The 15,866-nt window shown below is 33.9% G+C and overlaps 1 protein-coding gene and 1 long non-coding RNA gene across 4 annotated transcripts in view; both read left to right on the top strand.

Annotated features, from left to right (window-relative positions):
* The window catches only part of MDFIC (MyoD family inhibitor domain containing), an 84,314-nt gene that overhangs the window by 43,073 nt on the left and 25,375 nt on the right, over positions 1–15,866 (top strand). For all 3 annotated transcript variants that reach the window (XM_039861029.1, XM_039861027.1, XM_039861028.1), the window contains one exon: positions 4,832–5,107. In XM_039861029.1, the coding sequence (XP_039716963.1) occupies positions 4,832–5,107 (276 nt within the window). The remainder of the gene's footprint in view (positions 1–4,831; positions 5,108–15,866) is intronic.
* LOC120601235 (uncharacterized) lies at positions 11,262–15,488 on the top strand. The gene is made up of 2 exons (XR_005652405.1): positions 11,262–13,092; positions 13,411–15,488. It is a non-coding gene; the product is annotated as an uncharacterized LOC120601235 (long non-coding RNA).

Genomic DNA, 15,866 nt, shown 5'->3' with positions numbered 1-15,866 from the left:
GAAAATCACTACATCTAATTCTGTTGGTTTCCTTCCTGATTGAAAACGTTTGAACCTAGATAGAAAGCACAGTATTTCTTAAGACATTTGTAACTATTCATTAAAATTACAATCATGCTGCCTTGTGTGAGTAATGATTTTTTTTAAAGTTCTTTACACATATGGTAAGCAGGTGACCAATGCTATCTAAGTTTAAAGATGCTGAATGTTCATATAACTGGTATTTGAAATTTTGATGTGTATTGTATTTGTTACTGAATATCAAGAATACTTTTTTTTTCTTGCTCTTATAGAGTAAGTTTAAAATGGAATCTTTTGTAGAAGCACCCTTCCTGTTTAGAATGATATAACAGATGCCTGAATGTTCACATATCAAACAAAATGCCAGCTTTCTGTAGAAAAAAGGTGTCAAAAAGTTTCTTTGTACCTTTAACACATGTGATTATGTAGTACAAAATGCAGAGTTTGTAAAATTTCTTGAATATACAGGCAAAAAAAATGAATAATTCAAAACAACTCGTAAGTTCTACATTCTATTGTCCCTTTATAACGAAGGCAGAAGATAGCAGTGTGCTCCCAATAGAGCTGAATTTGCACAAGTTACACCTCTGAAAATGCCAGATGGTCTATGGTCTACTTTTGAGAGCTGTCACATATGTAAAGATTTGAAAAAAGAAAGACAGCTGAATGAGAGCAGTGGATCATTAAAGGGAGAGTGAAGGTCCCTAGGCATCACTTGTGTTTTAAGGAGCATTGTGTCGTTCCCATATTAGCGTGCTTTTTTTTTTTTTTTTAAAGCCACACACAATAAGGAAAAGAAATCTGTTTAAAGCCAGGTAGTTATGGTTAAATCAGTCAAATGTTTTTATTCTTTATTTGAGAATAAAATCGTGTTTCCAACTTGGTTTTAGTTGTCTTTTTACTGTAAGATTCAAGTCGCACTCATGAAAAATTATCAATTAAGTTAAAATAAATGTCTGTTGAGATAACTAATATCTCTAAGTTTTCTTCAGTTTTTATTTGACATTTGCTGCATGCATCTGAAAAAATAATAAAACTAAGAAAGTTTTAATGTTAAAAAAAAACTGGAGTGAAGAGATAATACTTGGTTACCTGAACATAATGCAACTGATAGTAGAAATAATTAGGTAACAGTGAAAGAAAAATAAATGTACAATCATTTATCTGCCAACAGAAATAGATATCATTTTGAAGACTGAAATGTAGATAAATCATTAAAGATGTGTTTGAATATCACTTTGCCCATACCCAGTAATTTGCAAATAGTCAACTTTGATAGTAGAAAAAGGTCAGATCTGTCAGTTTTAGAATTTGGTGACAAGACATAGTTGTCTTTTACTATCTTTACTTTTATTTATTCAGAATGTTTAACTATAACAGTAGTTTTTAATTTAAGTTTTAAAATAATAATTTTAAATTTGTTTTGATTTATGGATTATGACAGGACATTTTTGATTGACGAGTCTCCCCAGCATTGGTCAGTGACATTTCAAAGTAATCAAGCTCTTAGATTGCTTAAATTATTCTTTTTAGAGAAAAAGTGGCCCAACACATTCAATTTATTTGGTGAGATTGCTGGAAAGTGCTCTGAAAAGAACACCAAATTAGGTTTAACTGTCTTCTTTGGCATCCTTTTAAATAAATATGCATAACTAGCTTTATGTTCAATAGCAGTCATTAGGATGTCATTCTAGTTGATACAAGAAGTTTCAGGAGCAGCAAATTAATCTCTAGATCAAATGACTGCTCACCCATAAGAAATAGATCTCCTTTTGCAGATGCTTTGATTGCTGATTTTAGTTATGAGAAAGGTGTATATAGCTTTTAAACAGAGAAGTAACCTTTCTTCTTTTTTTCCTTTTCATCAGAAGTTAGGAGAAAAACAAAATATTTTGATACATTTTACAACCATTAATTTGTGGTATTCCCAAATATTTAATTTTTAGACAATTATTCTTTATTACTAAAGGATTAAAAAACTGTAAGAGGAATTATGTATTAATTTTATAAATCAGTTACAAATATTAATAGACTTGGTATGAAAGCATGCTTTTCTTAAATCAAAAATGAATTTGTCTTCTTGAAATATGTACATTCATGAGTAAAATATTTTGATACATTAAGATAGTTTTCTTCAAAAGACATAGGATATGTGAACTAGAACAGAAGTCAACAATGTGTGCCAAAGGCATACTCAAATGCAAACTTCTTTGATAAAAATATATATCCAGTCTTAGCTGTTCTGCAGGTCACAGATATTCAGTCCCTTTTAGACATTATCAATGCCATATATATCTTATGGCTTTGCAGGCGATACGTTTTTTTAAGTTGAAGAGTTCTTACTATTCAGATTTAGTTTACATTTCATAACTGTTCATAATCATAAATGGAAAATAACACTAATTAAAACAGCAGTTTTAGCTTTTTAAATTCCAAGAAATTATAAAATAATAAATTTTGACCACGGACGGTTTTTGTTGTTGCTCTTGTTTTTAACTGAAATGCTACCTATGATTTGATAACTTTGTTTAGGAGCTACATAATCAAGGTAAATGTTGATTTTAATAATCTCATTACTTAATCTATGTAAACAGATAACTTTTGGGGAGCAACTAGGGCTCTTACTGCAAAAGCCAGAATCCATTTTGGTTAATTTAAATAGAAAATAAATTAATTTCAGCACAGAGACAAGCCCTAAAGTTACACAGCCAAGGATCATGCCTATGTATTTAATGGGGCTTCTCTATTGAAAACACCACTTCCAAGACCTTCTTCACTGTCTGGGCTTAGAGGCTCCACCTCCCTGGTGTGGCTACCATCTTGCATTGGTCACTTCTACATGTAAAGCACACTTCTGCTTGATAGAACTTCTGTCACATACCTGCTTCCTAACGGCAGAGGGGTCTAGGAATGGGACAGAGGAACTTACCAAAAATCTGTTAGGGTGTTCAGAAGTGCTGGGCATCACGGATGTTGACTAGTTATCCTGCTTGTTTTATGATTCATTATCCAAAGAATCAAATTAGTTTGACCTTCCTTAGTGTCATGCTACTAAAATAGCCTCATATTTTTCTTTTAAGCTAAAAAGTTTTGCTTTTCATATATAGGCATTTAATACATTTAGAATTTACTTGTATGAGATATACATGCATTTACATTCACACACACATACATTTTAGGAACTTTTTCTGCTGTTCCATTGGTTTATATGTCTATATCTGGACCAGCACCGTACTGCTTTAGTTATTGTCAATTTTTTCTTTTTTTTCTTTTTTAATTTATTTTAGTTTATTTTTTAAATTAATTTTTACGATGACATTGATTAATGAAATCCAATACCTTTCAGATGTACAATTTAACAATAAGGAATATATATATTGCATTGTGTGTTCATCTCCTATAATTAGATTTCTGTCACCACATATTTGACTGTCATTTTTAATAAGACTCTTTATTTAGTAAGTCAAGTCCCACAATTCTCTTTTTCTTCCTTAAAATTTCCTTAGTGATTCTTGATTACTCTTCCTTATAAACTTTTGAATTAGCTTGCCAAGTTCCATAAAAATGCCTGTTGGAATTTTTATGGAAATTATACTAAATAAGTAAATTGGAGAGAATTAACGTATCAGAATTAACCTTTATACTCTCTACACTTATTAAGTCTTTCTTTTATGACCTTCAATAAAGTTTTATAATTTTTGTTATAAAATCTGTGCCTAATTTTTTGTAGCTTAATTTCTAGATACTTACAGGTATTTTTTTTTTCTCTTGGCTTTTTTTTTTTTTTTGACAGTGGGGTGTGCTTTGAGTTATTATTACTTCTGTTATTGTGAAGAGTTAATTTTTCTCTTGTATATTTGCTATTTGGTTACTCTTGGCATAGAGGAACTTTGTTGTGATTTAATGTGATTAATCTTATCTATATTTCTTGCTTAATTCTTAGTTTTTCAAGAGTTATAATTTCTTAGATTATATACACATATCAAAAATGTTGTTTATTTCTTTCAAAGACTCAGACCTATTATTTCTTTTTTTGTGCTTATTGCTTTCACCAGAACCTCTAGTGTAATGTTCCATCAGAGCGGGAAAAGTAGGGATTCTTTTCTTGGTTCTGACCTAAATGGGAGCATGTCTAAAATGTCGACATTTAATTTTGGAACATATGTTTTATCAGATTAAAAACATACTTTTCTATTCCTAACTGTTAATAAATGGTTTATTTTAAAATCAAATTAAGGAATAAATAAAGAAAAATTTCTTCTCCAGGGTTTTAAATGGAATTAAAAAGAAAACTCTATTTCTCTAATATTATCTAGCTTGATACCTGACATCTTTTTTCTTTTATTTCAAAAGATAATTGAATAGTTTAGTGTTATCAGGGATAGCAAGAGAATACTTTAGTGTCTCTAGCAAAAGAGGACTTGGTACGTATAAAACAATCCACTTTTACTGTTGAATGAGGATTGAATTCTTTTTTTAGATTTCTAACTTAAATTTTCTTTACAAAGAAAACACTGTTTTCTCTTCTCTTTTTACATCCATTGGGTAAAGTTGCCTTTGAGGATTCCTTTTCTCATTTTCCTTTTTAGTATACTTTCTCTATGTTTATTTGTTATTATTTATGTTACATTTCATGTTTATTATCATTATGTCCATTTTTATTAGTATTTTACTTTCTTTTCCTTTCCTCTTTATTTTTAGTATCATGGGTGAAATCCAAAAAAAGTATGCTACTGAATGTATTTTGATTATTTTCAAATATTAATTTCTTTTTTAACCAGATAAACTTTTCCTGTTTTTTTTTACATAGCCCAACCTCAGCGCTTGCCTCAGCTTCAAACTTCAGCCCAGGAACTGAGTGAAGAAGAAATAGGCAAGGTAAAGAACTGCCACAAAAGTCTGAGCAATGGAAATGGAATTCACCATGGGGACAAATATGTATCTTCAGAAAATCAAAAACTTTCAGCACCTGTTTCGCAAAAAATGCATAGAAAAATACAATCCAGCTTGTCCGTAAACAGCGATATCAGTAAGAAGAGTAGAGTGAATGCAGTCTTTTCCCAAAAGCCAGGCTCTTCACCTGAAGGTAAGTTTGAGATAAATGCATATTTTATTTGACCAGGTATAAAATAGTTTTCACTAATAATTATTTGATCAAGCAAACTTAAATGAAGAATCTTGCTCATTTGCCAGACAAACAGAGATTTTGGTAAAATGCAACTTAACTTTCCTAAAGGAGAGCACCGGCTATGAAAGGAAATATTTGTAGTTGACATCCTACTTTTAGATTATTGTCTCCTAAAGTGAGTAGTCATTACTTTAAATATAACTGCTATTCTTTTTTTTTTTATACCACATTTAAAAATATGAATACAACATTACAGTGACATATGAACATGTGTAAGTATTTTTTTTCTTCCTAATGTAGTATGTTATTCTGTGGTTCAGAGATAAGATTACCTGCTTGTATTTTTGTCTTGTAAATCGATTCTTAAATATGTAAAACTAAAACCAGAAAAGGATTTGTTAATTTTCATGTTCTTGCCAGGGAGTGGGCTAGGTGATCTCTGTTGCTTGACTGACCAGTGTCTTCTGGCCACCAGTGCTGCCACCAACCACCCTGATATCCTGCCCCATTCCAAGCTCACTGCGGCCTTGCCTTTAGCTCCTCGTAGGAACTAGTTATTATCTCTTCAATTCTGCCTCATCCTGCCCTTGCCCAGGTTAAATAAAGTCAAGGTTACTATGAACCTGAGAAAGCTTACTGTTATTATAACACAAACCCAGGTGATGACAATGTGTTTATAACTTACAGACATTTTTTTTAAATATATAAATAGCTTGCTGTATTATATTTAAAAAAGAATAATCTCCCCTCTATACCTAAGGTCTCACATTTCTCCCAAAGTATCCTTGTTCCTCTGCTCTTCCTCTTTCTGCTTTTTAGCCATTCTTGAGCATCACAACTCAAATATTCTATTTTCTGATATATATAATTTTCATGAAATCTTAAATAATGGAAATTCTATGGATGCCTCTGAAATTGGCCGTGCTTATTCATAGAGATAAATTAAGTTGTAAATAGGAAATCATATTGAGAGTTACCCATAATGAAGGGAAGAAAGGATATTACATTTTGGCTACAGGTGTCTCAAACTCAACTAAGGTAAAGTGTTAGGTTGATCAAATGATATGATAATAAATGGTCTGCATAGATCCAGGTCAGTGACACTACTTTCCAAACTAATTAGATTGAAAGGGACATGATTGACACTTTAAAATGAGTTTGACATGTTAGCTGCATGGTCATCTCTGAAGCATAGGTAGGCTGTTAACTAAACTGGCTCTCCAAGGAGTTGGGAAGGCAATGCAATTTTCTTTAGAGGATCTTTGCTTCTAGGTGATTGGATAAAATAATTGAATGCAATTGAATTCTACTTGTTTTATACATTTGAATTTACTTATTATGCCCCTAACCTCTTATTTTCCATTTGATATTTAATTATTGTAAAGAATAGTAACATTTACATATCACTCCAACTTGAAATTGCTTATGGAATTTTTATAAAATTTTTCATTATTTTCTTACTTATAATATCACGTGTGAATAATGAAGCTTTATGAGCAATATATAAAGGAAAAGGAAAATCAATAGTATATAAACGAAATCTCTCTTCCTCCCCTTCTCCCTTTTCCCTTCTTCATTTTCCCCTCTTACATACACATACACTTTTGGCCCACCACAAAGATATGAATAAGAGAAGTCCCTTGTAATCCTGATTTTATCACAAAACATGTTCCTGATTGGGTTTGGGGGGCATAAGGAGTATAAAACAAAATGAAGATAACTAAATACATTGTACAATTTCCTATCCATAACTTCACTCTTAGGCTATAGAATTTAGCCAGTTGTAGGTTTATTTTGTTTTGACTGTTGTAAATTCCATTGTCCAAGTTCATATTTTCTCAAAGTTAGATGTCTTCATGCTTTTTTTTTCGCTATTTAAGGTTGTGGTCTGAAATCTTTGTTGTTTCTGATTTTCAGTTTTGAAGTTAAGTTTATTTTCTGGCATTGTGCCGTAGTTAAACAAAGGAACAAACAGAACAAGCACAGAACTGGTAGATGGCAAATTTAAAAGAAAACATTCTCAGCTCTGCCATCAGCTAGCTGGGAGACTTGGGTTTCTCTGGGGCTTATTCCCCGCCCCCCGCCCCCCCATAAAATGGTGTGCTTTAGAAATCTTCAAAGTAAGTTTTGATTTCAAGATTCTGTGATGCTCTCTCTACAGCAAAGCTGCTTCACTCTCAGGACAGATCTTTTGCTGCGTAGATTATGAGGGATACTTGGTTGAGGAGAAATCTAATACCTGAAGAATAGAATAAGGCAACAGCAGAAAGAGTTTTGATGAACAGGGATAGCATCAGGATTTCAGAAGGCCTATATTTCAGAACAGAAAATTCTGAACAGGCTCAATTTGTGAAACTTATCAAAATGATTAGAAATTATTTTTTAAAAAGAAATAACAATGGGGAGATTTAATAGCTCAAATGTTTTCAGTTCTGTGGTTTTCTTTTTGTTGCACATTTTTCTTGTCTTCATCATCTATGCCTGTTCTTTCAGCAAAATGATCAAATGAATAGTAAAAGAATATTCACTGAAAACCTCAAAAAATATCTACCAAGCCCAGTTTGGCGGTGTTTTTTTTTTTTTCCCTATATAAGTGGTGCTTATGGTTATGATATTTGTATTGCACATAAATAATATTGACAAGTAGAGGGGCATTTTTCTGGTTCAGATGACAGAATTCAATATTAAACCATTTCATAGTGTTTCATTAAGAACACTAAAGGTTTTACTGACCAAATTTGGAAAAGACTGCTAGGATATGGATCTGTTGCTTATACGGAGTTGATTGTCCTAGCCACATAGTTGAGACAGTGGGTTGGTGACATATTTTAATATGTCTTTAACTATGGGTTACCTAAAGCCTGAATGCAAAGAGACATGTGCTCCATCATATTCTCTTTTTAAGCTATGTTGATTTATGTAGTTAGTTCCATAGATTCATTGTATATACCAGGTATTGTTCTACCTGCTTTGCTCACAGGAACTCATTTAATTCTCCCAAAAGCACTGTAATTCTATGAATTTTATGTAATTATCTGATTATACATGAGAAAACTGAGGAACAGATAGGTTAAATGAACTCACCAAAGTCAGTTGGCACATGATAGAATTGAGATTTAAACCCAGACAATTCTGGCTCCACAGTCTATGCTATTAACCACTGATATTTTGCCTTATTAAAGTCTTCTGAGTAAAAGGTAATTTATTGGCCATTACAATATCATATTGGATGTTGGTGTTACAGCTGCAAGTGAGGCAGGGATCTTCTTATTAGTATAGATTTGCCTTTCTACTAAAATTTAAAAAAAAAATTCTCACACCTATACTCAATGTTCATTTTCCTTCTCTACTAGACTCCAAATTACCAAAAGCCTGGACTGTGTCTGAGTCATTTTTTTTTTCCTTGTTAATTTACAGTGATACCCCAGTACTTTAGCTTCAAAGAGTTTCCCAGGAGTTAATAAGCAATACAATGTTTTATTCCAAACCACTTTATCCTCCTCTTTCTTGAAACAAGCAATGGAAAATAAAGTATGTGCTCATGTTCATTATAAAAATGTTCTTGTAAAAAGTTCTTTTTATGCAATAGAGGAAAAAAATACCATGTGAGAAAATATTGTACATTTTATTTAAAGGTATTTAAATTAGTAGATTTCTACTTGTTTTGTTTAATTAAATATTTTCATACATACTTTAATTTTATGATTGCATCACCCAGTGTAGAGTTTTAAGACTAAATGTTTAAGATTCTTGACCTTTGAAATAATTATAGCATAATTTAGTATCATATAACATTCAAATTGCCAAGGGTTTTCATTAGACTTTAAGATAGTTTTCTTATCCTAGGAATGGCAAATCCTAACACATTTTAGGTGTTCCAGTTACAGCTGTACAATTTTGTAAAAATTAAGTTCCAGCAAAGATATTTTTAGAAGAGATTTTATGCTTTTCAGCAATGTTTGATAATTTACACTTCATGTTGGTATTATAGATTTAGTATTTATAGAGAAATGTATATCCAAACCCAGCAGCTCATCGAACACAAATACTGAACAAGAGAGTCGGGAGCATCATATACGAAGCAGCACCCAGAATCAGGCTTGTTTTTAATCACACGGAGGAAATATACGCTAGTCATTAGAGCATAGACTGGAACTAGTCTTGGGTTCATATATTGGCTTTACCACTGACTTGCCATGTGTCCTTGGGTAGGTTTCTTAACCTCTTTGTGCCTCAGTGTCTTATCTATAAGATGGGGATATTATTAATACTTACTTCATAGGATTGTTGTGAAAAGGAGTTGATACTGTATTTAGTTGAGTTAGAACACAGCTGGCCCAGATGAAATATTCGAAATGTTACCTCTGGTTTTCATCATCATTCTTAAGGAGCACGCAGGGAGAGGTCAGGTATGTTAGCTTCCTGGAGAAGGCAATGCCTGGATGGAGATCTGAAAGATAAGGTGAGACTAGGGAGTTGAGGGAGGAATTCAAGGCTGAAGGGGCCTTAAGGAATCATGCATTTTGTGCAGTGACCCATAAACTAATTATTGTTGCTAAGAAGTTAAGTTAGGAGAAATGAGTCTGAAATGGTGAGAAAGAACTAGTCCGTACACAGCCTCGAACGCCCTGTTCTTCTGAAGCTGTATAGCCAGATATATATGACTTCTCTGAAGGACATCATTTTATATCAATTATACTGTATATTTCTTTGAAACATTATATTTTATTTTCTCTCCAATAATGCAGAAATTCGTAGATCAGTCATCTGAAACCAGGATGCCTTCTTACCTGTAATAAATACTGTACCTGCACTCTAATTTCCTTTACAATCTTTTTATACTTTAGTCATGAACTATTATCAAAAATGAAACCAATGAATTGGGTTTAGACTTTTTGACCTTAGGAAGCTAACAAGCTCTTTAGGAAGTCCTTGGACCTATGGAAGGACTTAAGTTCAGTCCTCCGATTTTACTGGTTCTTTTTTTTTTTTTTTTTCCTTTAAACTGGCCTCTTGGCTTATCTCTATGACCTTTCTCTGTCTCTGTTTTTAGACTCCCCTTCTTTCCCTCTTTTCAGTGTATTTCCCCTTGTATTCCGAATGTAGCAGTTTTTCAGAACATACCATAGGCACAGGGCAACATACCCTTCGTAGGAGTGACTCTCTGGGAGACAGTCTGGGTGAGGCAGGCACAGAGCCTTCAAAGGGGATATAGCACAATTGAGCAGGACAGTTTGAAACGCCCACTAAGTGACTCATATATGTCCCTTCCTTCCTTGAGAATCACTGGTAAAATGGTAAAAAAAAAACATTTTTCCTTGACCTTACTGCTTCCCTTTCTCGCCTCATCATCCTGACCTAACTCCTTGCACCTGAAATTGTGCTGTCACTGAAATGCTTAAAGGTTCCTTCGCGCATGGTTAAGTGACACAGCTGAATGCCTTTGCTTCTTTTCAGCCTGGAATGTTCTCATAACTTTATTTGCCTTCTTGACCTGTGCACATATTTTTCAGAACTTAACTCAGTAATCATATCCTGATCCTCAATGTTGGGCTAATTGTCTCTTTTTTGGGTCTCCATGGTACCCTCTATATATATACAAAGTGATACTGAAGTTTATCTGTTTTCCTGTCTGTCTTCCTGCACTAAAATGTAGTCTCATTGAAGGCAAAGACTCGTCTTGTTTATCCCTTAAATTCTAGCACACAGCCTAGTGCCTGGCTTATCATCAGTGTTCAGTAAATGCTGAAGCAAGTAAGAAATATAAACCGGAGAACTTTGATACTTATTCTTTAACATCTGGTAGACATAATGGTCAAAACCTCAGGAATGGCTGAAATCCTCAAGGAGAGAATGTGGAGAGATAAAAGAGAGTATAAATATTTGAGCTAAAAAAAAAGGCGAAAAGAAACTCAACTGAGGTAAGATTGGAACTCAGAACTCCTGCATCCAACCCCATGAAGTGTTCTCCTTATTTTATACAGTTTTCAGTTAACTACACATTCCCAAATCCTAAAACCAGAAAAATAATTAGAAAAGTAAAATTGAACTTGAATGGTTTATTCTTTGTTTTAGTAGTATTGTAAAATCCTTTTTTTTTTTTTTTATCCATAGGAAGTTCTCAGTTTTGCCTGTAATTGTAGAAGTTCTAGTATTTTAGTGAAAGGATTATAATAGGACTTTATGGTATGACCGTAGTGTTATAATCTGAGCTTCCAGAAACCAATTTTCTGGGACTTTGGCAAAATATGTTGCTGCATTTCTCAAAGCGCTTAATGTGCCTGGATGATATTTTGTTCTATTTTCCCAGACACAGTGCCTTCTATCCCGTGTCAGAATAATTGTGTGGGAGAAAGGTTTGGAATTCTGCTTTGCGATGCAATATTTGCCAGTTCAATGAAAAACGGGATTTTAATAAATTTCACTGCTCAGCTAACAAACTATGGAACAACAGTAATACAAAGAGAAAGGTGTGTGTATGTGTGTAGAGAGCAGGCATGATCAAAGTTGAATATGTCAAAGTATAAACCATTCTGCAATTATAAATCATCACTTTTAATTTACTTGAAATATTTAATCAGCTGTTCTTAAAAACGACAAACAATTATCTATTTAAAATATTTTTAAGTGGTAAGTGTTACTTTAGGGCTGAAAGTAAATATTTAAATACACTTTTTTAAGAAAATAGGTTAACTATATAATTTATGACTTATAGTAAATTATTTTTATACCCATCTATTTGATGAGGAGCAAAGGGAAGATTTTATGAGGTCCTGAAATATATATATATAATTTAACATTTGTAACATAGAAACACCTTAAATATGCGTCAAATCTGTGAGCACTTCTTTTATAATAGCTGACAGCTTTGCAGTCTATGTTAGAGAAGGAGTAGATGCTATCAGCTGTGTATGAATTCCACTTTTGGTTTTTTTGGTTTTATAGACAAGCCGTTTCAGGCCACCGCTCTAAGAATTTAAATTAGCTTAGCATTCACTCAGGAGATGGGTGGGGAGGAAATAAAACAATGGAGATACAGATAAATTGGCCAGGAAACTTTGCGGTGTGGGGTGTCAGAGTGAAGCGACTATTTTAGAAACTCAGCTTCAGAATAATAGGCTAAATGGAAAGAATCGAACAAATCTTACGACCCTATTAATACACCAAAGTTTTAATTCTTTTGTTTGTACAGTGTTGAAAAGTTTAGGTGATGTTTTTTGTTAGGTCAAAAAATAAAGCTAAGTAAATCGGTCAGCTAGCTTCTCTAAGATGAAAGATTACTTTCAACACAAAGAGCTGTGCCAAGGCAGGTAGTAGAGAACTCGAAGGTTTTTGTTAGGGTTTGAGGATTGTGTGAGGGGCCTGGGCCAAGGCTAAAGCTGAATAGAGGTGGAGCAGCAGTCAGACATTTAGCCTAAGCAGGACTGTCATTAATTTTGTAGTTCCATTCGCTGTGGAAGTGAATAGAAATTAGGAAATCATGAGGAATAGCTGAATGTAGTTTGAGGCTGAGTGTAAATTGAATTTTAGACCTGTTCAGTTTCAAATGATAGTACACAGTCCAAGAGAACTTGAAAATATACACTGGAGCCTGAGAGGAGTTAGAAGCCAGCATACTAATTTACATTTGTTCTCTTAGAGAGGATATTGGAAACTGAATCTGGGTGAGTTTTCTTAAGTAGAGATTTAAGATAAAAGGTCAGATGGATGAGAACTAAGTGACTCAGGGATCACTGAATGCCAGCCAGTTTGGTGGGACAGGAATGTGGGTTAGGCTTGAGCGCTTGGGAGACAATCCCACGGAATGTTAAGACTTTTCTCCAGAGGTGATGTCAGATAGAATAAATCAGAGTGAGACCATGGCACTGATAAGATAGCCTAGGGGAGAGATTAGAGCAAAGAGAAGAGGAAGATTATCTGGCTGAGAGCAAATAATAAGAAGGGTGAGAAAAGAAACAAATTGGAGAGGGTGGTGTCATAGAGGCTGGGGAAGGAGTGTTTTAAGGAGAGAAAGAGGACTGCAACAGATACTGAACCAGTTATTGTCGACACCTTCAGTAGGATGAGTATTGAAATAATTCTTTTGGATTTAACAATGTGGGTGTCATTTGGTGACCTAATTAAGAGACACTTTCATGGAGAAGCCAGTGTGACGTGGGGAGTGGAATGTGAGGAAACAATAGCTCCAAAAAGGCCAAACTCCAGAGTAGGAGTGTGGGTCAGGGAGGCCATTTTGTTTATTTTGTGTTATTTTGTTTTAGTATGAGAAAGATTTGAGTATGTTTATATTTGGTTGGAAAGAATTCAAGAGAAAGAGAAAGTTTGAAAATTTTAAGAAGGTAATAATGACACTTTCTTGACAAGCCAACATATCATTTCTTTACAGTTTAGATCTAGAATTCAGTATACTGAATTATGTGAATGCACATCTATTATAATAACAAGAGATCTGAGCAACCAGAGAAGCCTTTAGTGAATGGTTAACCTACATGACTCCATCCTGTATGAGTTGCATAGTCGATTAATATTAGAAGCCTTTGAGTAACTTTTATGAAATGGCTTTATATGAGGAAATGTAACCTTTCAAATAGTTTAAATGCCTATATCAAGTTCTACTCCTACCTCATTCCAGGAGCAGTAATTGCACTTGAACATAAGGCATTGACAGGGCAGGCATTTATGATTCTGAGTTCCAATTTTGACACTTTTTGTTTTGGACCACAGGTTGATGGAAGTTGATAACTTCTTATATTTTGGTTTGTTAACGCCTCTAATTGCATTTAATAATAGCTTTTACACATAATGTAGTATTAGAAAGGATGTACAATGAAACATAAACAAGTAAACAAGCAGTTAAAGCCTTAGAAGAAAAGTATAGAAAAGATGAATAAGGAAACATAATTCAGAAAAATAAAAAATGGTAGCTTAATTTTAAAATGTTAAATTTATATTTGCTTGTGAAGAGTAGGACACATTAAAAGACTTGAAAAAGTTAAGACTTAACCTATAATAAATTGGAATTTTGACTAATTGTGGTAGTCTTGTACGCAGTGATGCTGATCATTTTTGATTCATCGGCTTCTTTGAGAATCTGACAAATTTTTAATACAAGATGTTAATAGAATCCTTTTCCTTTTGTGTTGTTCCTGGAGGTAACCAAAGATATTAGATACATTCAGGTATCTTATTCTAATGTCAGATGGCTCTAAGAACTGAACAATGAAGTGGGGAGCAGATAATGGAGGGCCTAATAAGCTAGAGTTTTGATTTTGATCTGAGCGAACTGGGAAGCCAATGGCAAATTTTGAGCAGATAATTGACATAATCTGACTAACCATTTTTAAGCACTGCCTGCCTTTTGTACTAAGAGTAGGCTACAGGTACACAAGGACCAAAGAAGAAGAGGCCTGCTGTGTGACTCTTGCAATAATTCATATGGGAGATGACGGAGTTGGGTCAGAGTAGCAGTGGCAAGATGTTGCATATGGATATATTTTGAAGGCAAAGTAAGATTTACTAAAGGATGAAATTTCACTGTGAAAGAAAGATAGGAATTAAAGATGACTCTGACTTATTTGACCTGAGCAGTTGAAAGTATGGAGCTATAATTAATGCAGATTGGAAGACTGTGAGAAGAACAGTTTGGTTTGGGGAGGAAGATCAGGAGTTTGAATTTCAACACTTTGGATTTAAAATGCCTGTTATCTATCCAAGTGATGATGTGAAATAGGTGGTTGGATAGAGGAGTCTGGAGTTCAGAGGAAAGGTCTGCAGGTGGAGACACGTTTTGTGAGTCACTAGAGTACAGAATGTTCAGTGGATAGGATCACCTAGGACTGGGGTCTCAACCCTGACACCCTGGGTATTTGTAGTAAGAGCTTCTGGGCTTTACCCTTAGAATGCAATGGAATGGGGCCAAGGCATCAGCATCCTTTAGAAGCTCTCCACATGATTTTAATATGCATGTAGGATTAAGAACTGTCCAGAAAGTAGGTAAAGTTAAGTATTCCAAGAACTGAGCCCTGAACCACTTCAGTGTAGAGAGGTCAGAAAATGAAAAGGAACCATGAAAAAGAATGGAGATGAATAATGTAATCCATAATGCAGAAGGAACCAGTAAAGAAAGACATCTTAGAAACAAAGTGAATAATGTGTTTCAAGATTGAGAGAATGATCATGTATCAAATGCAACTGCATTTGATATCAAACGCATTCATTAATAAGACGAATGAGAAGTGACCACTGACATTGTCTTCTGAAGATCATTGGTGGCCTTCATACTTTGGTGTTGTGATGGGGACAAAAGTCTAATTGCAGTGGGTTCTAGAGAGAATAAAAAGTTAAAGATTGCAAGTCTTGGCTACTCCAAGGAGTTTTCCTGAACGAAAATAGTAGAAGGGCTGTGAGCTAAAGGGGAATGTGTTTAGAAATGGGATTTTATTTGTTGAGTGCTGTTGGTATGAGCTCATGGAGAGGAGATATTGATGATTCAGGAGAAGGATACCCTTGAGTAGGTGAGAGGGGAAGAGATCCATTACAAAATACTTTCTATTGTGGTTATAGATTGGCATCTGTATCTATATCTATACCAATATTTAAATCATATCATCTCTTTCAGTTTTTAGATCATTAGAAGAAAGTAGCCATGCTTTGAGGTGATCTTTTATAGTGACTGCTTTAATACAGTGCCTTATACCTATGAGGTACTTTCTATTTA

The sequence above is a fragment of the Pteropus medius genome, unplaced genomic scaffold (assembly GCF_902729225.1).
Source record: "Pteropus medius unplaced genomic scaffold, Ma_sr-lr_union100, whole genome shotgun sequence".
NCBI classification, from domain to species: Eukaryota; Metazoa; Chordata; class Mammalia; order Chiroptera; family Pteropodidae; genus Pteropus; species Pteropus medius.
Note: the sequence above shows the minus strand (reverse complement) of the source record. Positions and strands in the feature narration are given on the sequence as shown.